The sequence below is a fragment of the Phalaenopsis equestris genome, unplaced genomic scaffold, assembly GCF_001263595.1.
Source record: "Phalaenopsis equestris unplaced genomic scaffold, ASM126359v1 Scaffold000002, whole genome shotgun sequence".
In the NCBI taxonomy this organism is placed as follows: Eukaryota; Viridiplantae; Streptophyta; class Magnoliopsida; order Asparagales; family Orchidaceae; genus Phalaenopsis; species Phalaenopsis equestris.
In genome coordinates, this window is record NW_018164444.1 from 79543295 (window position 1) to 79569028 (window position 25734).

Sequence of the window (25734 nt, forward strand, 5' to 3'; positions counted from 1 at the left end):
TATTATTATTATTATTATTATGATTATTATTATTATTATTATTATTATATACACACACCTAATTAGAATTTAACATTTTGTAGTAATGCTCAGCTGATCAGAAAGTTTCATCGAAGACCAAAACGAAGAGAGCTCCCATTCTAATTTCAAAACATCAAACTTGGTCGGCCCATTCCATTCTCCTGTTGCCACCCCACATCACCCTATTCCAACGCGCCGCGCCCCAACCCCACCTCTGCTTGTCCCCTAAGCTTGCTCGCAATCATTTTGCACCACCAATAAAACCAGCCACCACTGCGTTCGTCGGAGCTCCTTCCATCCTCTTCCCATCTTCCCTGCTAACCCTAGCTATCAGATCCATGTCGGCCTCTGCTACTCCCCCGAAGTTCATCGGCCGCTCCGGCGTCCGCATCGTCGTAGTCGGCGATCAGGGTACCGGCAAGTCAAGCCTCATCATCGCCGTTGCCACTGAGTCATTCCCGGAAAGCGCTCCCAACGTGTTACCCCCTACCCGTCTCCCTGCTGATTACTACCCCGATCGCGTCCCCCTCACCATCATCGATACTTCTTCCAGGTAGGTGTCTCGGAACCCTAGTTTTCAGATTTTGTATCATTTATTTTGATGATTTTGGTTTCTTTTTATGTTTTTTTTTTTCAGCCCAGCAAGCAAGGCGACTCTTGTAGCGGAATGCCAGGCTGCCGATGTGATTGTGCTTACGTACGCTTGTGATAGGCCGGCGTCGCTTGATCGTTTGAGTTCGTACTGGCTTCCGGAGCTTCGACGCTTGGAGGTTCGGTTATTGCATGAATCAAATGTTCTGTTTTTTTTTTTTTTTTTTTTTTTTTTTTTAGATGTGATTGTTCTAATATTTTGTGCTTGATGTTTAGGTGAAAGTGCCTGTGATTGTGGTAGGATGTAAGTTGGATTTGCGGGATGAGCAACAGTCAAGCCTTGATCAAGTAATGTCGCCAATCATGCAGCAGTTTCGGGAGATAGAGACCTGTATAGAGTGTTCTTCTCTCAGGCAGATTCAGGTATAAATGCTTAGCTACGCTTATTGCTATTTCTTCGTTGATTGTTTGTTAGCAGCTAGGCCATTATGGACGGATCTTCTATCTGTTTCTGTCAACTTGTTTGATGATGATTTTGTTTTGCAGTATGCTAATTTAAAAGACCGAGGATCTCTAGGATATGTTTCGTGGATGTTATTTATGTTGATTCATTGCTTTTTTTGAAGTTGTGAAATCATTACAGACAGATCCGGTTGTTCTGCTAATATCACCATGTTTGGCACTGTTCTATGTTTTGCATGCTTCCAATGTCAATGGCCGAGGATTTTTAGGTTGTTGACGTATTCCATTAGCAGACTTCATTGTTTTTTGTCTGCCTCACTAAAAGGGAACATGATATGCTCAGTGTAGATGTTATCATCTGTTATTTTATTTTGGTATCGTGCAAGCTTATTAAATGAGTAGTGCCAAAATGGCACCATGTAGTCCCCGGCTATTTACATGGTGTCATTTTAGTCCCAGAGTTTATAGAAGTGCCGAAATAGTCCCACTATTTTAAAAATGAGCTCTAATAGTCCTCCATGGAGATTGTTTTATCCCCAATTTAAAGAATCTTGGAGCTATTTTGGCACTTCTATGAACTCTGGGACTAAAACGGCCTCATGTAAATAGTCGGGGACTATTTTGGCACTTCACTTCTTATTAAATATATTCATTTTGGCGAAAAGAAGGATGTCTTTGTGTGATATTGCTGCAGCTTGCTTTTTTCATGTGAGTATCAGTATCTCAGTGTGTAAGCATGTTTTCTTACTTCATCTTCCCTAAATGGCCCATTTTGTTTTTGCTGCTTTTGCTTTTAAGGTCTTCTTCAATATCCTTATAAGTCTGGCCTTAAATATGCTTTCATCTAGGTTCCCGAGGTCTTCTATTATGCTCAGAAAGCAGTGTTGCATCCTACTTCCCCACTTTTTGACCAAGAAACACAATCTTTGAAGTCTAGATGTGTGAGGGCTTTAAAGAGGATATTTATTTTATGCGACCATGACAGAGATGGTGCCCTGAGTGATGCCGAATTGAATGATTTTCAGGTTTTATTTTATTTGTTTTGTTATATATTGTCCCAATTTCAACTGTTTCATTAAATAAACAGGTTAATCTTGACACGATTCTACTTTTTTTTTCAGGTTAGATGTTTTAATGCTCCTCTCCAACCTTCTGAAATTGCGGGTGTCCAAAAGGTTGTACAGGAGAAAATGCCTGAAGGTGTCAACGAGCATGGCCTTACCTTGACTGGGTTTCTTTTTCTTCATGCCCTTTTTATTGAAAAAGGCCGTCTTGAAACAACTTGGACAGTTTTGAGAAAATTTGGATATGATGATGATCTTAAACTTAGGGACGATCTTCTTCCACCAATATTTAAGCGAGCGGCCGATCAGGTTTTTTTACTTACATCTTTCTTGTAATTTAATTGTCTCCATGTGTCATACATAATTCAAATTAACATTTATTAAAAACTTCCTTGGTCATATTAAAAAAATATTTATTTAATTGTGTCCATGTTCCTTTTTTTTGATTAAACTTACCATTTTGCCTTAGTTATTATGAAGTGTTAAATTTGGCTGTCAATTGAAACCCAGTCATCATATTGTAACACTAACTTTTTTACTTTTCAATATGGTTTAACGTATTGTAATGGAAGTGCCAGGTTGAGTCTCAATACTGAAATGTAGGGATCATAGCATCGCCTCTACTCCATGGATGCTGATCATTAGATGTTTTTTCTGCTAAATTATTGTAAACCAAATAGTTTATGAAATGCATATGCTTTTTTATTGGGTGATTTTGTAAATTAGTGATCCTCTATTATCAATTTGTTCTTACGTGTAATTCTCTTAGAAAGATGTTGATGTAATTAGTTGCTCATAAGGGTAGAGCAGGAAGCAAACTAATTAGGGTTTGGACCTTAATGCACAAGAATATGACAATGCTCTAAAGCTCGAAATATCATTCTTTGTTTAAGAATAGGCACTGCACAAATTAGCGTGTGTGATCCGTAAGGAAAATTAATATGATTGAAATTTTTGAAGAAGAGTTAAGTGAATAATCTTCTTGAAACTATTTTTTTCTCCATAAAATTAATTTATTATCTGCAGATAATGCATATAAAAACAATTTTATTCTCTCCATCCATGTTTAAATAACATTCTGTTATTGTTTTTACACTCGTACTTTGTAATCTGACTGAAAATAACTATTATTTTCTTAATAAATAGAAAAACTTGAATATATCTTCCTAATTGCCTCCTTTAAATTTATCATGTAGCCAGACAAATTATAAATTATTATGTTAACTTTGAATCCTTCAAAATTTTAATATAAATTATACCTCTTCATTTAGTTCATTTTATGAGACTTGGTATTCGCTTTAATTATTTATGTTTTGATAGCCTGGGGATCAAGTAAGATGCTGCTATAACACAACGAAGAGCTGAATAATGGACTTGCTACGAAGTTTGATATAAACCACCTTACCTAATGCCATCAATGAGGGTTTGGATCTGCAAAATTTTAATATAAATTATACCTTTTCATTTATTTCATTTTATGAAACTTGGTATTCGCTTTAATCATTTATGTTTTGATAGCCTGGGGATCAAGTAAGATGCTGTTATAACACAACGAATAGCTGAATAATGGACATGCTACGAAGTTTGATATAAACCACCTTACCTAATGCCATCAATGAGGGTTTGGGATTGCCTTTATTTTGGTTGAGATTGTCCTTTATTTTGGTTGATTGCTGCGATACGTTTCTCTTCTGTCATTGATATGACAGCACTTAGCTGTTAACGCTTATTTTAAAACTGTTTTGGTATACTAAAATTTCACTCTGACGTTCTAGGATAATATCAACTGTTGTCACATATGAATGAGTCATTCCTTTATGTCTGCTTTTTTGTTTCAATGTTTTGTCATGCTGCATACACCCCTTTTAACCTTAGTTTGGCAAATGATCATTCCTTTCAGATAATTTTTTTTTGCATTTCATGAACTAATCATTTATCTTTCCTATTTTTTCAGAGTGTCGAGCTAGCCAATGAAGCTATAGAGTTCTTGAGAGGGATCTTCTTGATGTTTGACTCCGACAATGTATGGTCTTCTTTTTCCAAAATTTATATATTTGTCTGGCTACATGAAATAAATTTATGGTCTTCTTTTTCATAATTATTATACCTTTTCATTTATTTCATTTTATTCAAGTTATACAAGATGAGGTTCCGACAATGTATGGTCTTCTTTTTCATTTATTTCATCTATTCAAGTTAATATGTTAATTTATAATTTGACTTCTTGAGACTGGTGGGCTTGAGCCTTTGGCTTTGTTCTTGCAGAACCTCATCTTGTTCTCTTGGAGTCACCTCCTACAGTGCGCAGTTTGATTCTCTCCTCCTTGTAGGATGTTATTCTGTTCCCTAGGTATTATCAGTATAGTTTTAGACTCATCATTGTCATTGATTTTTGCATGGCTCATCTCTTTTTCATCAAAATCGTTCGTTCCAATGTTCCCCTTCTTTGCTTCTTTTTCCAAAGGAGGGTTATGAATCCAGACAACTATTGAAAAGATTTTATTTTTCTCCACTTTTGTAAGCTATTATCTTCTTTCATCTACCCTTCTAGATCATGGTTTCTTCTTTTTTCTTGCTAATGCTCATGCTCCATAAAAATTATAAAGGAACAGGAAAACATTTGACAAAGTCTTAAAGATACTATACTTTTGATATAATTTAAGCCCGAGGTATCATCCTACTACACGATAATATAACAAATTTTTTTGTTAATGAAAAAAGTTATTTTTATCTTCTGTCGTGATTACGTTCTTTTGTTATGTTTATTGTGTTTTTGCATATTGGCTTGTTTGTGTTCTGTTAAAAAAGTAACATGTTGTGAGCATTTAAGAAAAATTATACTTCCTCAGTAATTTTGTAGCATGTCTTTGCCTGATTATATTGATCAACCATTTGCAATTCCTAAAGAAACCAGGCCAATCAACTCTGATATTGAAGTGGTGAGTGTGGAAGATGATGCTACTGAATTCCAATTGCTAAAAATAAGGAGATGACATTTTTAGTTTGGAATGAATTTACAAAAGTCATTCTTTTTTATGGTCTGAGCAATGCATAAGTTAGATAATGCACCTTATATGTTGATCAATGAGAAACCTCTTCCAATATTGGAAGAGTTTGTTTTTAATTTAGTTTTAAATTTAATATCTTTATTCTTTAAAACCTATTTAGAAAAGTACCGCTAAGACTGAAAGGAAAATTTTATAAGACGGTGGTGAGACCTGCAATGCTCTATGGCGCTGAATGTTGGCCTTTAAAAGAGAAGCATAATAATAAGTTAAGTGTTGCTGAGATGAGATTAGGTGGATGAGTGGCTTTACACTTAGAGACAAAATGCAGAATGAATATATTCGTGATAGGGTTGGTGTAGCTCCCGAGACAGACAGAATTAGAGAAAGTCGTCTTAGATGGTTTGGTCACATTAAACGTCGACCATCTGATGATCCGATTAGGAGAGTAGATGTTTTAGATTCGACTTGTGTTAAGAAAGGCAGAGGTAGACCTAGGAAGACTTGGGCTTATTGTATTAAAAATGATCTTAATTTACTAGAACTAAATGAAAATATGACACTAAATAGGATGCAATGGAGAAAAAGGATTCATGTAGCTGACCCCACGTAGTGGGATTAAGGCTTTGTTGTTGTTGTATTCTTTAAAACCTATTTATGGGCTATTGCTAGGAAACATGAGTTTAAAACATTGCATGCATCAAATATAATCTTAGTTTTCAATCCCCTCATTTTTTATATCAATCTTAGGCTATGTTATGCCATTTGTTTATTACATTACAGTAAATTCTGAACTTATTTTTTGCTTGAATATAGTTTATTTCTGGCCACATTGCTTACAGATTATGTTCCACAGAACCCTTGCACACTTCTAACTGTTAATCTGGCATGTTGGGTTTAGGGAATATCGTAGTAGCAAAAACCATTAAATGATATTTCATTTCAGAAATTTTGGTTCATGTTTCAAATCTGTAAGTTTATTTCCGTCCGAGCTCAGGATTAATAACATTAATTTTAAGCTGTTTCCCGAAAGCTGCAAGCTTCTAGATTACAGCCTAGGTTTCATTTATATGCGATTATGCCATGAAGTTGGATTACTTTACTTGAATAAGGTCGACTAAAGACAAGGTTACTTCCAAAACTTGTGACCTATTTACTTCCAAAACTTGTGACCTATGCAAGCCTATATGTGAAATCTGGGAATATACTTTCATTTCTAATCTTATTGAACTTATTTTATTTATTTTCTTTGTATTTGCTCTTAATATGGTTGAATTCAAAGATTGTCAATGTGCCTGAGTGGATTATCACACTGAAAATGTTTTCTCCATTCAAATGAAAAACTAATTAGAGCATTTTTTTAAATTAATGATTATTTTCTGCGTCCCTTGTTTAACTACATCATATAAATATTCTGGCAGGATGGGGCTTTGCAACCTGGTGACATTGAAGATCTGTTTTCAACAGCCCCTGAGAGGTGATCCATTGTTGTTTTTTTTTCAAATGATTTTTGTGATCATTCCTTTTTTATTTATGAAACAATTTCATCTTTTCATCGTCCTTGTTTATGCACAAGTTATTTAGGTTTGGTTTCTGCCATAATAAAATTCGGCATAGGTTTTTGTGGTGGTTGTCAATCCAAACCAATCCTCCACCTCTCTTCTTTATTTGTACTAGCACAAACTTGTTTTTATTTTCTTAAATATTTTGTTGATTACATGTTTTCACATGATGATTTTCTTTTCAGTTACTTGGTGCTTGAGATGGTCATACTTGTCTTAGCTCTTTTATCTTCGTTATCGGCTGTGGCAACAGTTGCCGTCTTATGTCACTTACTTTATCTCTATCATTTTAATGGTCATAGGTTACAAAAAAAGAATGTTGCTGCAACTATTTAGGATTATTATAATAATGATCATCTCTAAATGTTTGTGCATGCTACATTGGTGGACAACCCTGGTACGTTACGAACAGCTGGAGGCTTAGGACGATGGGAGACATTTGATACATTTCCTTCAATTTTTTTTAATTTTTTATTCTATGTTTTTTTTTTTTAATCCATAGATCTCACAAACGATTGCAAAGCAGGAAAAGACTGTTTGTATGCATGCTACTAAATAGTCATCAAGTTCCCTCACCTGAAAGAAAAAAAAGGGAGAGTGGGGCTTTGTTCTTCTAATTTTTGTACTGTGATGGCACAGTGCGATAATGAAGTTACCAAATGTTCTTGGTACTGCATCTGTTTTTCTTATGAGATAAGCATAAGCCATTGAACTTTAGGAATTGATTATTTTGCTGGTGTAATAATTTTGGTTTATATATATATATATATATATATGGGCGTCTGCATCTACGTCGACGTTCACACTCCCTGTCGCGGCTCATGTCGCGATCTCTGTTGCTCGCGTCGTCCTCTTCCACGCCTCTGTCGCTCGCAGCTGTCGTCTGCGCTCGATTCTTCTGTTTCGGCGCTGCTCCTGCTTCTGCGCCTGACAGCTCCTTTGCCTTTCAACAACCTCGCAATAGTTTACCGCCGACAGCCTCTGATGGCGTTTTCTTCTTCTTTGGTTGAGTCGGACAAAGTCTCCTTTGCCCGCGTGGTGGAGGCTATAGTGGTATTCTCCTCAAGTTATAAGGAATGTCGTGAGGGTACATATGATTGTCCTTTTATTAAAAAGGGAAGTAGGAAAGGAGGAAAATAAACAATATTTTTCTCTGAAACATAAATTTCTACCATGACTGAAAAATTCAAGTTTGCTCTTATTGGCAAATTTTAATGGGAACACCTCCTATGAATGTTATCAGAAATAGTGTTGATGATCTTAAGCTAGTAGACAAGTAGAAAGTGAGACTCATGGATGAGAGACATGTGTTGATCCAACTAACAGTGACTGAAAACTGCACCAAAATTTTCTCGAAGAAATATCTTAATATCGAAAACAAATCAATGAAGTTACTCAATTGGACTCTTAATTTTGACTCAAAGCATGAAACTCTCACTATACCGGTATGGTTTAGTTCACATGGTCTCAAGCTGCATTTTTTTCACCATCAAATTCTCTACTCTATTGGGGTCATCCTTGGGGATTTTTTGAAACTAGATTTGCCTACTTTTAACCTAACTAGACCCTTGGTAGCCTGAATACTTGTGGAAAGAGATATTAACTGAAGTTTTGATAGACACAACTCATAATGGTTATTGGCAACAAATCGTTATGGAACACAAACCCTCATATTGTACCCACTTTAAGATGTTTGGTCTTATCCTTGCTACATGACACAAGCTTCATCCTATTTTGAAATTTAAGGTTCAATGACAGCTCCTTTGCCTTTCAACAACCTCGCAATAGTTTACCGCTGACAACCTCTGATGGCGTTTTCTTCTTCTTTGGTTGAGTCGGACAAAGTCTCCTTTGCCCGCGTGGTGGAGGCCATAATGGTATTATAGTGGTATTCTCCTCAAGTTATAAGGAATGTCGTGAGGGTACATATGATTGTCCTTTTATTAAAAAGGGAAGTAGGAAAGGAGGAAAATAAACAATATTTTTCTCTGAAACATAAATTTCTACCATGACTGAAAAATTCAAGTTTGCTCTTATTGGCAAATTTTAATGGGAACACCTCCTATGAATGTTATCAGAAATAGTGTTGATGATCTTAAGCTAGTAGACAAGTAGAAAGTGAGACTCATGGATGAGAGACATGTGTTGATCCAACTAACAGTGACTGAAAACTGCACCAAAATTTTCTCGAAGAAATATCTTAATATCGAAAACAAATCAATGAAGTTACTCAATTGGACTCTTAATTTTGACTCAAAGCATGAAACTCTCACTATACCGGTATGGTTTAGTTCACATGGTCTCAAGCTGCATTTTTTTCACCATCAAATTCTCTACTCTGTAGGGGTCATCCTTGGGGATTCTTTGAAACTAGATTTGCCTATTTTTAACCTAACCAGACCCTTGGTAGCCTGAATACTTGTGGAAAAAGATATTAATTGAAATTTTGATAGACACAACTCATAATGGTTATTGGCAACAAATCGTTATGGAACACAAACCCCCATATTGTACCCACTTTAAGATGTTTGGTCATATCCTTGCTACATGCCACAAGCTTCATCCTATTTTGAAAATTAAGGTTCAAGTGAATAAGGAGGGGTCTAACTCCACTGCTGTGAACATTTTAGTTCCACCTGAGGAGGATACTACCAGACAAGAGGTGTCTGCTGCCCCTGAGGACCCCCTTATGACACTGTTGTTACTGTTACTGCTACTGCGAGTGATGCGTTGCTGACACCTACAAACTCCATAAAAAAACAATACTGATGAACCTAAATGATAGTGTTCAGACTGATAATCAGGAGAGCCTCGCAGCTCCACTTCTTCAAGAAGTATCCGGTGTAGAGGCAACTCATGCCTCACATATTCTAGAACTTATTGTGGGTACTACTGTTGGTATTCCTTCTACTTCAGTATCAGGTTGATTCTTTGGAGGAGGAATGACATGTTTACACTTCCAGGAGGAAGAAGAAGAATGGAGATTGTATGGATGATACTTTGGTTACTACGGGTATTTGTCATTTATGGATGATACTTGGGTTACTACGGGTATTTGTCAACACCTTACCAATCTGCTAGCTGGATCCCTACCGAGAACTAGAGTCAGAGGCAATACTAGATTGGAGCTCAGGAGTTTTATAGATGATACTTTGGTTACTACGGGTAATGGTTAACACCTTACCAATCTGCTAGTTGGATCTCTACCGAGAAATAGAGCCAGAGGCAAGATTAGATTGGGATGACCCACAGTTTTTCAGAGCCCGGGTGATTTTTGGTTTTTTTTTTTAATTTCTATATGTACCCATCTTTTACATTTTTTGTTGTGTGTTGTACCGTGTGGGTTGGGTGTTTAGGCCCACCCAGACAAACCTATATGTATATTTTTCTTTAATATATCAACCCTTGGTTTTTAAATATATATATATATATATATAGATATTAATAATAATAATTTTTTAAGGTTCTTTTTTTCTAGATAAATATGGTGAATTTAGGAGCTTTGTTTAAGGAGCGACGATTGAGTGACAACAAGAATTTCTTATACATTCTATTGAAACAGGGGTAATCTAGCGCTTATCCATTTGAAAAAGTACCACGCAATGGAAAATAAGAATTTTTGATGTTTTAATAGGAAGTGCCCAATGCAGTACATATGAGGTCCAACAAATAGTATGTGTAGGCACAAATATTCTGTATTGTTCAGCATGCACTATTATTTTGTCGATTATGATCTCTTTGTTTGCAAATAGGAGGGTGGGGAATGGTGCTTCCTTTATTTCATCTTGAGAGTGTAGTACGGGAGTTAGCGAAGAGGGTAGAAAAAATGCCATAATAAGATTTTAAACATGATGATGCGAATTTCCGAGCCTAGAATTGCTCAAAGATTCAAAAGTAGTTATTTTTGGGTTTACATTATTATTATTATTTTTTTGGGTGATAAGTAACACACATGTACATACATATATAAATACATACATGCATATATATTCTCATTTTGAAGGTTTGACTCAAATTTATATGTTCTTAAATCTTAGAAGATTTACTCATATTCAAACTTTGTTGAAGGAATTGGTATTCTGTTTGTAAAAGTAGAACACATCTACATATGTTCCAAATGTAGAGCATAATAAGCAAATAAACGCACATTATAAATTTACATTATGACAAGAACCTACTTATATTTTAACATGTACTATTATTTAGTTCATTCAGGATTCAGGCTGCACTATTGTTTATGCTTTATTATCTTGATTTTAGGACCATGTTGGGAAGTCATTTGTAAGTTTTAGCTTGCTGCGCTGGATTTTATTCTTTCTTCTCTCTTGTATGTGGACATCAGGACCTCTTTAATGAATCAAAGTCCACCTTCAAGAATTTGAGTCCTTGATTTCTAGGCATTAAGTTGAATATGACCCAGAAAATCATATTGAACGAATTTGAAGTGTATATTCTTTATTTTTTGCTTTATTTTTGTTTATATATATTTTCTACTTATTTCTTCTTTGTTTTGAAATATGGTTTGGTGATCACCAATGAAACCACTCAGAGATTCAAATTCTACCATCAATTTTGTGGAATATGATCATTGGAATTATTGCTTGAAATAAAATTTGTTTATGAAATTGCGTATATCTTAGATCAATCAAAATAACAAAGGGGACTTAAGATGTTTAAAAACTATAGAAGAAAAATATTAAAAAATTGGATGCCCCTTTGCTTAAGTGAGTGAATTGCAAGATTTCAACAAGTCAAAATGGAAGTGGGGAATCACTAGTTTTGTAACTTGACACAATCTCTTATCTATAGGCACTGGTGGAGGTCCACACTTAAGTTTTGACCATGCAAGAAATCACAATGTATTTTAGTTTTAGCTATGAAGAAATCACAATTCGTTGAATCTCTATGTATCTATATGAAGAGATGTGTGATATTGTTTTATGATTTTTTTTGAATACGTGTGCTCCTCTTGAGCGAGCATTCATTCTAAACAATATAGGGTTGGTATGCTTTAATTATATGTCATTGCATCAGACTCCAGAGTACTGGTTGATTGTACACGACTGCCTAATACTGTTGGATGATACTTGTGGTTGGGAATTTCAGAGTATTTTTTGTTATTGAAGTATTTTTAATTGGATTCTAATGTACTATTAGCATTAAAATAACTCCAAATGATTATTTGTTTTAAAAATATATTGCAATCACAACTCATTTTTAACTTCTCATTACTATTCTTGTGTAGCAATTTAAATCTAATAATAAAATTATTATTTTATGTTACTCTTGACAGTTGTTGGTATACTTAATAATCATTCGATTCACATTTAGATTTATGGTAGATGTGTACTATGAGATTAGTTATTATATATTTATTAATTTATTCATCTAATATATTGGCACAAACTATATACAAAATTTGAATATGGCAGACTTACGAAACGTGTCAACTTTTCAGAATATTCTTCTCATGCCTACTTAAATTATTCTTATGTTATCTTTGGTAATTTTCTTTGCTTCATGTCATAAAAGATGTTGCATGAAAAATTGAATATTCTTTTATTTTTAAGTTATTATCGTTCATGACATCTAAGGTATTGTGATAATGTGACAAACTTAACAAAACTTATTTTTTGGGCGGTGTAATATCTCGTAATTTAGAATCAATTAAACCCTCACGCTATTCCATTCTTTTGTCATCGAATATTTGATGTATCCCTTTTAATGGACAAACTTTACCTGATGTTTAAAACTGAAAAATATTGTGATTCACCCTCATAATCATTTCTCATTACTCGCTCTATTTTGTGGAAATACTATCTTTGAATAAAACCTCTATTGAAATCTTCATCAAATGTATCCATGATATAAAAAAAATAATTTCTTTCACTAAAAAAGAATATGTGATGCATCCCTTTTAATGGACAAACTGTACTTGATGTTTAAAACTGAAAAATATTGTGATTCACCCTCATAATAATTTCTCATTACTCGACTCTATTTTGTGGAAATACTATCTTTGAATAAAACCTCTGTTGAAATCTTCATCAAATGTATCCATGATATAAAAAAATAATTTCTTTTACTAAAAAATTTTGGGAGTGTTTCTTACATTTGTAAAACCATCCAAATACTAAACTTGATCTAAGAGTCATAAATTCTTCTTGTAGGATACTTACTCTACTAAAAAAATGTATAAATGCTACTATCCCAATTCCAAGAAATTCTTCTATCGGGATGTAATATTCGTCAAAATATGGATTTTATGCGGAGGTTGTTTTAAGGGGGAGTTCTGATTTTCTCAGTTTTGATTTTCTTATCACCCATCAAATTTGTAGCTTCAAGAAACCTCGAATCTTCTCTGCATAAATAAGTAATAGACAACAATTCCAACAAATCATTCTCCAGTGCACCTAAACTATGACTATATGTTTGCTCTAGAAGGAGTTAAAGGTCCGTCATTGAACAAAGGCATGCTCAACCAGCCTAATTCGATTAAGGCCATGCACGATGCAGTGAAGGTATAATATATTGAAAGGATCACTTGAAACATATCACTTTTAAATCCAATGCGAAAGAGACTATTGAATAGTATATGCTAAACTACATTTAGGACTATGGAGTTGATTATGGAGAAAGTGAAGCTAAACAGCATATAAATATTTCTATGACAATTAGCCTGATTTTTTTTAAAAAATTTAAATTTTTTATTTTTTTTTTTGCAACTCTTAGAAGTAAAAAAAAAATTTTCCTACACAGAATTAGAAGAAGCCTCTTTGAAACCTTCACTAGGTTTTAATCAAGTTTCAATATTATGCTTCTATATAGGTTGAAGAAAGCTTCATTCGGGCTTAAACAAATCCTAAATTTAATGTATCTTGAAGGTTACCTGAACTATGAAAAAGATGATCTTCAAATGAAGTCTCGAACATTACACTTTATTTATAAAGAAATCCAAAGAGGTCAAAGTTATAGCTCTCATAATGTATGTGGATGACATTATTGTAGCAAAATATGGTCTCAAAGAAAAAGAAAAGTGAATGATTATCTATCCGAAAATTTTGAAGTAGAGAAGTCTCAAATATTATTTTAGAATTGAAGTGATCCACTCAAATGTCGAGATCTTTCTCTCTCAGCAGAAAACCAGCTTGGATCTACTATGTGAAACATTATGATGGGATGCAAATTATCAGAAGTTTTAATTTACTTCTGCAAAAAAATTGTAGAGGTAGGCAGCAACTTAGAAGTTGACAAAAAGAATATGAAAGATTGACCTGGAAAATTATCTTTCCTACAAAATAGTAAATATAGTTTTTGTTGTAAGTTTTATTAGTTAATTTTTGCATAATCTTAAGAAATACATCTACGAGCGGCTTATAAAACTCTTCAATGTCTCTAAGTAGCATCAAGAAAAGGAAACTCATTCAAAAGATGTAGAAAACTTTGTTTAAAACTTGCATAGAAGCTGATTGGGTAGGATCTCACAGAATTAAAAGGTGTAATTCTAGTTATTACATCTTTTTAGCTGAGAATTTAATCACCTGGATAAGAAAGTAGTCGATAGTTACTAGATTTAATGCTGAAGCTAAATTTTGGGCAAGGGAGAATGATGGCAAATATTATGAAGTTATATTCTGACAACTAATCAACCTTCACATTGCACACAATTCAGTCCAACACTAATAAAACAAACACATAAATTACTCAAAATTTCATTAAAGAAAAACCTTACGAAGGGTTGATATGTATGTCATATGTCCAAGCACACAAGCAGTTGGTTGACTGAAATGTTAACCAAGCGAGACTATCAAGCTTTACATTTCAAAATATCATAATCTAATTTAGACATATAGAATATCTACTCTACTTCTTAAGGGGCAGTGTTGGAGGTTTTAGACTAACTTGGAGATTGTGGGTTTGCAAATCTAAAAGCCATCATTTTAGATAAGGGGGCATTTTGTGGGCGTTTTGCAAGAAGTGGAAATATCTGTTAGATTTCTAGAGGAATAAATGTGTGCAACTTATAGAATATCTTTCTTATTTCCATAGCCACAAATATATGAACATTGGTTAATCCTGTATCTTCTGTACCAGAACGTTTATTTTCTTGTAATTAATTTGTTATTAATAGTTTCCATAGGTAAGAGTTATGAAATACACACAAAATTCAAATAATTTCTGGACTCTTTACATAGGACTGGCCTAACTTATTGTGCATCTTGATTATTTTGCTTAGTAATTTGAATTTTTTGACAATTTATTGATGATAAAAGATGAATTAGTTGGGTTGAATAAGATTGATCATCCTTTCTATGCTAATGTGGGTGCCTTCTAAACATTCATGCATATCTGGCTTGGTTCTCCAATTGGTTTGGATGGATCAACTTGGATTTGAACCTTGCTATCCAAGTTGGATTGGTTGGCAAGTTAGTTCTTTATGATTTTATTTGATGCCTGGTTTGAGTCAATTAGGTCTTGGACGGAATCATAGGCATTGGACCATAAGAAGACAATTGGTTGAAGGAGCATGAAGTGAGCTGGCATTGGTGGTTAAAGATGGCTCAAGTGAACCCTTTGAATTAAGAAAGGAGAAAAATGTGATTTTTGGTGGCTGGCTAAGAATAAGATCCTTTGTTCTTCTAAGTTTTTCAGAGTTAGTTTAAGAAGATTTAGTGAAGTTTACTGGATTGTGTCATCTGTGGTTTTCATGCTTTCTAAGTTTCTCAATCAATAGAATAATTTTCTTGTCACAGCCGATTGAGGGAAGTAGTAAAGATCTGGTTTTTAGCAAACGGTTGTGGAAAGCTCGAATAATTCGATGGAGTGATGCTTCTTGAGAACATAAGCAGCATGGTGATCTAGTAGAGGTTGCTCCAGTCTAACATAGTTTAAGCGGCAAGACCTTGGTTCTATTGCATGGATGTTCCATTCTTGTCATAGTGGATGCTTTCATTTAAAGGCAGACTGGTACATTAGCGTATGGTCCTCGTTAATTGAATGAAACTTTGATTGAGCAACTAGGGTGAAATTTTTGACAGGGACAAGGAGTGATGAATTTTAGGAGATTTAAAAGAATAGGAAATAGGGATGCAACCCCTTGAAGAGAGAATAGGAAGAGAACTTTTGATTGCAATATTGAATCCTTTAGGATTAGTAAAACTTGGTTAACACTTTGTTTTTGAAAGTTGGGGTTTTGTATGGAAGAAAATGAGGGATTAGCTGCTCAGGTGAAATTTGCATACCCTATGAAAATTAGAGTTTATAAATGCAGCCAAATGATGCTTTTTATATAAATCAGCCTGGTTATTGAGTTAATCTGTCATATACTGATTAGCTAGAATCATTGTGGCATGAGATTTGTTTCATAACTTGATTTAGTGGGCTTTCATCGAGCATGAGTTTGTCATGGCGTGCTCAACTAAGTTAACATCGATTTCTCTTTGAAAGATTGGCCCAGCCTAAACTATTTTCCGTTACTGGGTTGAGATTCAATTCTTAAATTCCTTTTCTTATTTATGTTTGGTCAATATCTGTCTTGTTGACAAGCCAAAGGGTTGCTTTTGCATGATGGTGGTTCTTCCATGCCTGTGCAGGCATCACCCTTGCCAAAGCTTTTCTCCTGACAGAATACTCATTATTCCACAAGCTCACACGTGGATAAATTGTGCGTACATAGCAAGCGATTGCAGTCTGTTTCTCTACTCAAGCCAAAGCTTTTCCCCTGACAGAATACTCATTATTCCACAACCTCACACGTGGATAAATTGTGCTTACATAGCAAGCGATTGCAGTCTGTTTCTCTACTCACTTCAAGTTATGATGTCTCCTTCAAATCAAAAGTAGCCATATTTGCTCTCTACTTTATGCTTAGACCTTGTTGATTTCATAAAACTAATCTATAATGCATACATGGATTTGCTTCTTTCATTTATGGTTAAACACCAGCTGCTTAATATACGCATGCAGAAATTCATAAGGTGTATTTGTTTCTTCTATCATATTTTTAGTTGTATCTGCTGTTGGGCATGACATTTGAGAGTTGAGTGGTAAGCTGAATTGAATCATGTTCCTACTTCCCAGGTTGGAGCAAATCATTTCTGCATGCTCTGACTTCTCATTATTTTTTTTTTACTTGTAATATTGAACATTTTAATGATGCTGATTTATTTTTTATTTTCTGGATAAAGCCCATGGTCTGAATATCCCTACAAGGATGCTGCTGAAAGGAATGTACTGGGTGGTTTGTCTTTTGAAGGGTTTCTTTCTCAAGTATGTATAAAATCTCTCCCTAACCCCACTCATACCACCCCCTCCTCTTCTTTCCCTTCTCTTTGTATTTTGGTCTGAATGTGTGAGAAGCACAGCTAGCATTTGTTACTGGAGTATAAATTGATATCACCTAAAAAGTTTTCTACAATTTTTGGGATTTATCTGATATCACTGTGTGCTTTCTTTACTCGTTTGTACGTGTTTGTGCTAGTGTGCTCATACTTGATCTTATTTCTGCAATAGTGGTTTGGCTGCTTTCTACCCATGTGCTAGTTTTTGAAGAAGGTTTTTACATTTTTTCAATCTCTCTGGTCGATGGTCAAATCATTTACTTCTGAGTTATATTGAATTCAGATATTAGAAATTAAGGCTTGCAGTAACCCATGTGCTTGTAAATCTATTATTTCTAGTTGACTATCAAAATATGTGCTATTATTTTAATTGGTTGGGGTGAAAATTGTCTCGATGAAGGCTGAGCTACTGTTTTTATGAAGGATTGTTTATAAAGTCACTTATTCTGTTGCAACATATGTCAAGTAGAAAAGTTGCATTTTACTGTTTCGTAGATTTTTTGTTTTTTGAGGGGTGTTAAGTTTTAAGCATTAAAGGTAAATTTGACAGATTTTAATGATATTTTATGTTTTTAATAATTGTTGAGGAGGTTTTAGAGAAAATGAAGGGTGGAAAATTAGTATGACTTGATTGTATCCTAGTCTAAGTGTGGAAATATTTAGGAGATTTGGAATTTTTTTGGATTACTATACTTTTTTCATATTATCTTAAAAACTAAAAAGATGACTAAGAAGTGGAGGAAGAGTATTTTGGTCCCTATTTTCAAGAATAAAGTGGATGTCGAAGAATACAAATTTTAGGGAAATTAAGTTAATGTGTCATATATTAAAACTATGGGAGAGAGTAATTGAATATAAGTTAAGGCATAATTCAAAATTTCTCAAATCAGTTTGGGTTTATGCCATACAAGTTTATCATGAAGCGATACATTTATTTAGAGGTTTGATTGAGAAGTCCATAGAGAGTAAGGAGGACCAACATATAATTTTTTTTGATTTAGAAAAAGCTTATGATAAAGTTCCAAAATAAGTTTTTTGGAGAGTTTTGGCGAGGAAAGGTGTTGATATAACTTGTATTCAAGTTATTAAAGATATGTATATTATAGTTGTTACTTGTTCTCAAATAGTAGGATGATTGACAAAATATTTTCTTATTTTAGTTTGATTGCCACAGGGATCGGCTTTAAGCCCTTGTTCTTTTGCTTTAGTTATGGATGTTATTAGTGGACATTTATAGCAGGATGTACCTTGGTGTATGTTTTTTGTTGATGATATCCTTCTTGTGGATAAAACTAGAGGAGTTCAAGAAATACTTGACTTATGAGGTCAACTTGAAGTCCAAAAGTTTTCTTTTGAGTGGATCTAAAATTGAATACATTGAATTCAACTTTAGTAGTTGTATATATTGTCATTCCCCAATTGGCTCCCCTTATGGTTGAGGTGCGACAGAGGCAGACAATTTGACCCGACTAAATTCTTACAAACACTCGGTCCGATTTATAGAATCACGATCTAATGGGCGATGAACTAGTCTAATTAAATCGTTGCAAACATACAAGACAATTTGACCCGACTAAATTCTTACAAATACTCGGTCCGATTTATAGAATCACGATCTAATGGGTGATGAACTAGTCTAATTAAATCGTTGCAAACATACATTTCATTTCATAATTTTATCTCTTGTACTCGAAAGTGTGTAAACTATATCATCAGAACAAATGTATCTATACAAAACTGCTAAATCTAACTTAGATAAAATATGTAACTAAAGGTTGTACATTCTCTTAAAACTATAAATGCAAAAGTTGTACAAGTTACACATGACTGCTCAACTCGGTGCTTCTTACCTTTTCTCATAAGTAAACAACGCAGAGCGAGGAACAACAAACTCAACAAAATAATCAATGTTGAAATAAGATTTTATACACGAAAGATAAACAACATGCATGCTCATATTTAACTGTAAATGTCCACACTCAATTCATAACATGCTAGAATTGTATAGTACATGTAAAAGAAAAATATGTAGTGTAGAAAATTATGATTGATGCATTAAACATATATTTTATTTATTCATGTGTTGTCATAATTGTGTAAGCAGAAGTATGCTCATAAGAATCATAAACCTGTTCATAACAATATCACTTAGAAATGTATAAACCTGAGCTGTTTTCATGTCTTGTCATATAATGGGTCCTTCATTCTCCAAAGACCATGTTAGCTATTGACAAAGGTTCCCCCTCAACCTAGCTGTTATCAATAGCTCTCTAATATAATATGTTTTTTATATTCTCATTGTCTAATCACAACGGTTCCCAAAATTTCATCACCGTCTAAACATCAGGAGTCAGGAATACCACATTCATGCATAGTGTATTTGCAAACACTCTTGTAATAGTTTATGCATAATATCACTTGTGACATTTAAATCATCATTCTTGTATCAAACATTTATCACAGACATTTTATATATCATGTTTGTGAATCATAACAAATGAATATATGTAAGTAATGATTTCATAAGTATATTCATCTGAATCATAGCATAACATAACATCACTTGTATTGTAAGAGAAGTCAACTTGCATTCATACATTTAATGTAGATATCCATCTGTAATATGCAAAAAATTTAAATGCATCAGTTTCAAATGTGGAATCACAAGAAACCTGCAAATAATTTTTTTTCTTAAAATAGCATGAGATTATTTCACTTAATTAGATGAAACAACCCTGCAATGAGTTCCCAAATGCTCGTCTTGAGCTCTCCACCTTGTATATACAATTTGAAAATCATGAGAGTCATAGGAATTCATTGAATGGTAGCTTGTTTCTTGATTTAACCCAAAACCTAACCATTTGTCAAAACATACCTTAAACGGGCGTTTCAGCAAAAATCCGCCATTTCGATACCGTCTATTTTTCTTTAATTTTCTTCCTAACACTTCAATTTTTTTTTTTCACTCGTTGATTTCGTGCAAATAGCCCTTATGAAAGCTTGCAAACCCAATTTGAAGCTTTTGACACAAGTTCGACGTCTTTTATGGCTTCCAAAGATGATTAATTGTAAAATTTCGCGGCAAATATCAAAACAGAAATGAGGGAAAGGAAACGAATGTTTCAACTAGCGGGAAAAATGGTTTCGTACTCACCAATTCTTCCCCGTAGCTTCTAGACGAGAACTGCGGCACTCTGAGGCTTGCAAAACTTCACTATGATCACAACTCTGCTACAAGAGTAGATTGTAGGAACTTCCCAGGTGCGGGAAACCAAGAATAGGGAGAGGGAGATGGGGAGTGCGGCATATAACCAACCCTCCCCCTTTTCCTCAGCTGTTCGATCAAATTGAACCGATGCATGCATGATTAAGTGCACAGAAGTTGGCTGGGAACAAGAGAGATGCAAGAAATTAGGAATGGATTAGGAATGTGATCACAGTTTAATTAATTTAATTATACTTGTAACTTAAGAATTTTATATCTCCCATTCCAAACATAATCCATTTATAATACTTTATATCGAATTGATCGATTTTACGCATAGAATTTTATAAAAGTAATTCGATTGAATTTTAAGGGGATTCAAAATTTGTGCCACATTTAAAATTTGTTAATTTTTTACCTAATTCTTAAATTTTGGGCATTATAGATATAGCGGCGGGGTTGTAACGATAGTTGATCAATTTATTAAAAGGAGTTGTGTAGCTCCAGTGCAGACAAGATTAGATCATCTTAGATGGTTTGGTAACATTAAACGTCAACCATATGATGATCCAATTAGTAGAGTAGATGTTTTTTGTCCGACTTTTGTTAAGAAATGTAGAGGTAGACCTAAATTTACTTGAGTCAACCATCTGATGATCCAATTAGTAGAGTAGATGTTTTTTGTCCGACTTTTGTTAAGAAATGTAGAGGTAGACCTAAATTTACTTGGGCATGTTATATAAAAATAGATCTTAATTTATTAGAATTGAATGAAAATATGACACTCAATAGGACACAATGGAGAAAGAGGATTCAACCTTACTTAGTGGGATAAAGGCTTCTTGTTGTTGTTGTCGTTGTAGCAGTGTTGATGATCTTAGTAATTACAAATTGTAATTTGGAATTGAAGTTAAAATTATTAATATATGGATATTTTTTCTAGCCTTCAGTAGTTTAATAGAATTGGTTCTTCGATCATGGCTGCTTTCCACTTTATGCAACCTATTATGCTATTTAAATTTATATTTATCTTAAATGGTTTTATCTGTATTATTATCATGGTAAAATATTTAAGATTAAAATAAAAGTTTTGGCTACATGTGTTCTTGATTCGTTTTCCTATTTGAAGTGGAACATTGTAGGATGTGGAGTTTTTTTAATGTAATCTTGGATGTGATATGCAGGAAGCATGCTAAAGATCAAAATTCGTAGTCCGCCAACTCTTCATTTAGGAAAACTTTCTCCTTTTGATGTAAAATCAGAAAATGCATAATCTTAATGAACAATAATTTAAATTTGTTAAAACTAAAATGTGGCAAGAATAATGAGAAAGACATAGAACCACAAAATATTAAAATAATCACACAATAAAAGAAAATCTGGATATTGGCATATTTTTCCAAACCTCAATTTCACACGCAGAACATAAATAAAAAAGAATTATAAATATGAGAGGAATTACTAAGAGTGTTTATTCAGTCCTTATGTTTGCATAGAAAGAAAGATTTCCTAAAATTGTCTTCAACGCTTGTCCCACACCTAGAGTATTTGGATTCAGCTAACACAGAACTTTGAGAAAATTAAAATTTTATTGAAAAATTGAATGATTTTTCACACGTGTTAGGGGGTTTATTTAATTATAAAAAGGCCCAAAATAGGTTGTACAAAATCCCATAATTTAGTTTAGAACTACAAGTTCCGTTTGTAGCATCCTTCAATTTCATCTTCTTATTTACATCAACAATAAATTTTTAATTGCCATAATTAATAGCCAATTTTTACGAATATTTTTTTGCCAATCTTACAAATGATATGAATAAGCAATGTAAGTATACAAAACTATTGATATAAATTATAAGACAAATTAAAAAAGATCCATTGTTAATTTCTTGAGAAAAAGATAAAAGAAAATTTAAAACTGATAAATCTTATTATGTGTTATATGAACAAATTATTTCAAAGAAAATTAACAATTGGCTTAATTTTGTGATTATTTTGCAGTGTTAGTTCTGACAGATTACTGAATTTTTAAACTTTGGTTTCTTTGAAATATTTGTATTAATAAACTCATTGACATGTTGACACGCAATTTATTTCTTTCTTAGCATTCTCCTTATGATTTTGTGGGTTATGAAACCTATAACCAATAATAAAATCATTATTTTGGTTTTTAGAAATTTTTTTTAAGGAACACCAATTGGGTTCAAATAAACTTGTTTAGTTGATTTTAATGTTTAAAATAACACAATTGCATTTTTGAGATTTTGTTGCCCGCGAATGAGCCACAAGCATAGAGGCATGAGTCTTTAATTCAAAAAATTGCTTGAATAAATAAATATTGTATTATGTTCAAATATCAAATAAGAAGTAATTTATTAAAACATTAAGAAGTAACATATCGACATCTTTAATTAATAAGAAGTAATAAATTATGTTAAGGTAAAATAGCAACATGTTAATATCCTAATATTAAATCATGAAGTAAGATAGATTATAGAAATATCAAACTATCAAAATAAATTATGATATCAAAGTAAAATATTAAGATATAATAACATAACAAATCAAAATAAGTTCAATAGCAGTCTCTTTATCTCACTCATACCGTTCTTCACTTATGTAAGAATATAACAAGCCATCATTGATTAGAATTTTTAAATTCAAAAGTTCTCATCACTCTCATCACCCAATGGGTCTTTATTACAGACAACAGCATAACAAAGAGCTTTCTTGCCCACCTCATTCTCAGTAATATCCTTATTATATATATCTATTCCTTCTATTTGTCAATTTCAACCATTTTTCTTTTCCCTTATCAATAATAGTCAATAAAACTATTAATTAACTTTTAAAATAATGATTATGTTGATTATTAGAACTTCAATGATGTAAATTTTCATGGATACATTTTCTATTTGTTTTTTGTCAGTTCGTCTGGATGTTTTTTATCTTTTTTTCATTCCATCACAGAAATCAACATTGAGATCTTTTTTTTTTTTGTTTTTTTTTTTTGCAAATTAGATACTGTTGCTTCATATTTTTTATCTTTTTTTCATTCCGTCACAGAAATCAGCATTGAGATCTTTTTTTTTTTTTTTTTGCAAATTAGATACTGTTGCTTCATTATTATCATCAACAAATAATTTGTTATGTGATACATGCCATTGCAAAGCTAGAGGTTCTCATTATCCTTGAAAACCTATTTTTTTGTTTAAATTTTTATATTTTAGTCTCTTTTAGTATATATGATATGAACCATAAATGTCCATCTTTAAGGCATATAAATGATGTCTCATTTTTGCATGAATTTGATTGTCTATGCTCTAATTTGTTCACAAGCAAAAGGCGAACATCTAAGTCCCACTATTTTAACAATAAATTATTGTTGCTCTGGACTGTCATCACCAAACTCAGTTTACCATTCAATTAAAATTGAATAGAATAGAATTAAAATTGGAAGAATCACTTCTTATTTTATATAAGAAGTGACAAAGACGTTGAGAAATCTTTACCTCAGGCTTGCTTTCACAATAAGAATCAACATCTATTCTATTGATGAACTTTTGTTTCACTTAATACTTTGACATTGTTGTGCCTTCATATACACACAAATATCCTTCTTGATCACCTCAAGAACCTTGACATTTACGGTGCATCATTCTTTTGATGAAAGAAATGTGCTTTTTTATTCTTGTAATGTACATTTTAGTATTTTTTTTTTTTTTTGCAATAATTGCACTTCAGGCAAGCATGCTGTGCCATTCCCTTTAATATTAATTTGCACGCTATCCTTCCTTGCTGGGTCTGTTTAGATTTTATTGCTTCCTTTAAACATTTCTTTAAAGCCCTAAAATGAAAATTTTGATTAAAAATTTTTGAAACATATTAATGTTTAAATGATAAAAACTCTAAATTTACAAATTGAAGAGAAGAAGATGAAATTAGGGTTTATAGATTGTCTTTGGAGAAAAAGAGATGTGGAGCAAGATGAGTTTTTTTGTAGAAGAAGAGATTTTGGCAAGCAGAGGTGGTAATGGCAACTACAAAGTAGGCAGGCGGTGTTGATGCTGGCTAATGAGAAGGCAAGCTTTTTTCCGTCAAGTGTGAAGAGGCATGTGTAGATTCGAGGGTCAAGGGGAGTTTATAATTTATTTGACTTAAAAAATTCCTAACTTGGAATTTTGTATGCTTCACACTATCCCAAGGAGGTGTAAACCTTAGTAGTTCTTGAGGAAAAAATATAGAGGTGGGCCTGAATTAGCACAATTCGTAACATTGATTGATTCATCGACTACAATATGTATGATTTGTTCACTTTTTCCTTTAGGGATATATTCAATTTTGATTAGACATTTTGGTTCATATGTAAGAGTAGATGTAATTTTCATATTCATGACTTAATTGAAATTATAATAGTAATTTTGTTATGATTGAAGGATCACTTTTAGATAAAATCCAATTTCAAATTTGGATTTTGACTCTTTAAGTTTAGTTCAAATATAGGTGTAGATTCTGATTCAACGTTATCAAATGTAGATTCATATTGTAACAGCAAAGTATCTACTATATTTGAAACATCTTCAAAAGTAATATTCATGAATTGCTATTTTTTTTATAAGATTAGAATTTATTATTCATGATTTTCTTTGTGGGTGTATATTTGTTGGGTTTCAGAGGGTATGGTAACGAGTTCTCGTTTGGGACTTTAATTGCATTTAGAGGATCTGGATGAATCATCACATAATGTTTTTAGAGGATTGCACTTAATTCATTTTTAAGTTATTAGTTAAAACCTTTAATAAAATATTTAGTGATAACGTAATGGTTCTGAGGTCAATAGTGCTTAGTTATCAAATTCATGAACTTCCTGCAATATTCAAACACTTAAGAATCACTTTGTTTTTGAATTTTTAACTGACCCTGCAATTTATCACTCTATATCTCTTAAGTGACAAAAATTGTCGTGTTTCATGTCACCATATGTCGTTTATTTCATTTGCAACACTACAATAATACGATCGAGTACACCTCGCCTACTAAAATTGTGTTAGCAAATTACACTCATTCATAAACAAATAAATGTTATTATTAAAAAATCTAATAATAAGTATCAATCAATTTTGAAATTTTCTTAAGATTGAGCATATTCCACTAATTTGTGCTAGCTGTTTCCATTATTTTGAAATCAGTTATATGGTCATGTTCAAGATTGTATTTCAAATTATCGATTCAATTTGAAAATTCCTCAAGATAATATGATTGAGTACGCCCCACCCACTAATTTTGCGTTGGAAAATTTCACCCTTTCATAAACAGATAAATGGTATTATTCAAAAATGAAATAAAAAATATCAATCCATGATGAAAATTTCTGAAGATTGAGCATATTCCACTATTTTGTGCTAGCAGTCCATTATTTAAAATCAATTATATGATCATGTTAAAGAATGTATTTCAATTTATCGATCCACTTTGAAATTTCCT

General features: G+C 32.9%; 1 protein-coding gene across 1 annotated transcript in view; it reads left to right on the plus strand.

Annotated features, from left to right (window-relative positions):
- Window positions 1-124: 124 nt before the first annotated feature.
- LOC110022750 (mitochondrial Rho GTPase 1) overlaps window positions 125-25734 on the plus strand; it is a 50737-nt gene continuing 25127 nt past the window's right edge. Inside the window, exons 1-8 of the mRNA XM_020721843.1 lie at window positions 125-574; window positions 659-791; window positions 889-1035; window positions 1923-2099; window positions 2196-2447; window positions 4093-4161; window positions 6565-6620; window positions 16893-16974. Of these exons, the coding sequence (XP_020577502.1) occupies window positions 360-574; window positions 659-791; window positions 889-1035; window positions 1923-2099; window positions 2196-2447; window positions 4093-4161; window positions 6565-6620; window positions 16893-16974 (1131 nt within the window). The 5' untranslated portion in view covers window positions 125-359. The remainder of the gene's footprint in view (window positions 575-658; window positions 792-888; window positions 1036-1922; window positions 2100-2195; window positions 2448-4092; window positions 4162-6564; window positions 6621-16892; window positions 16975-25734) is intronic.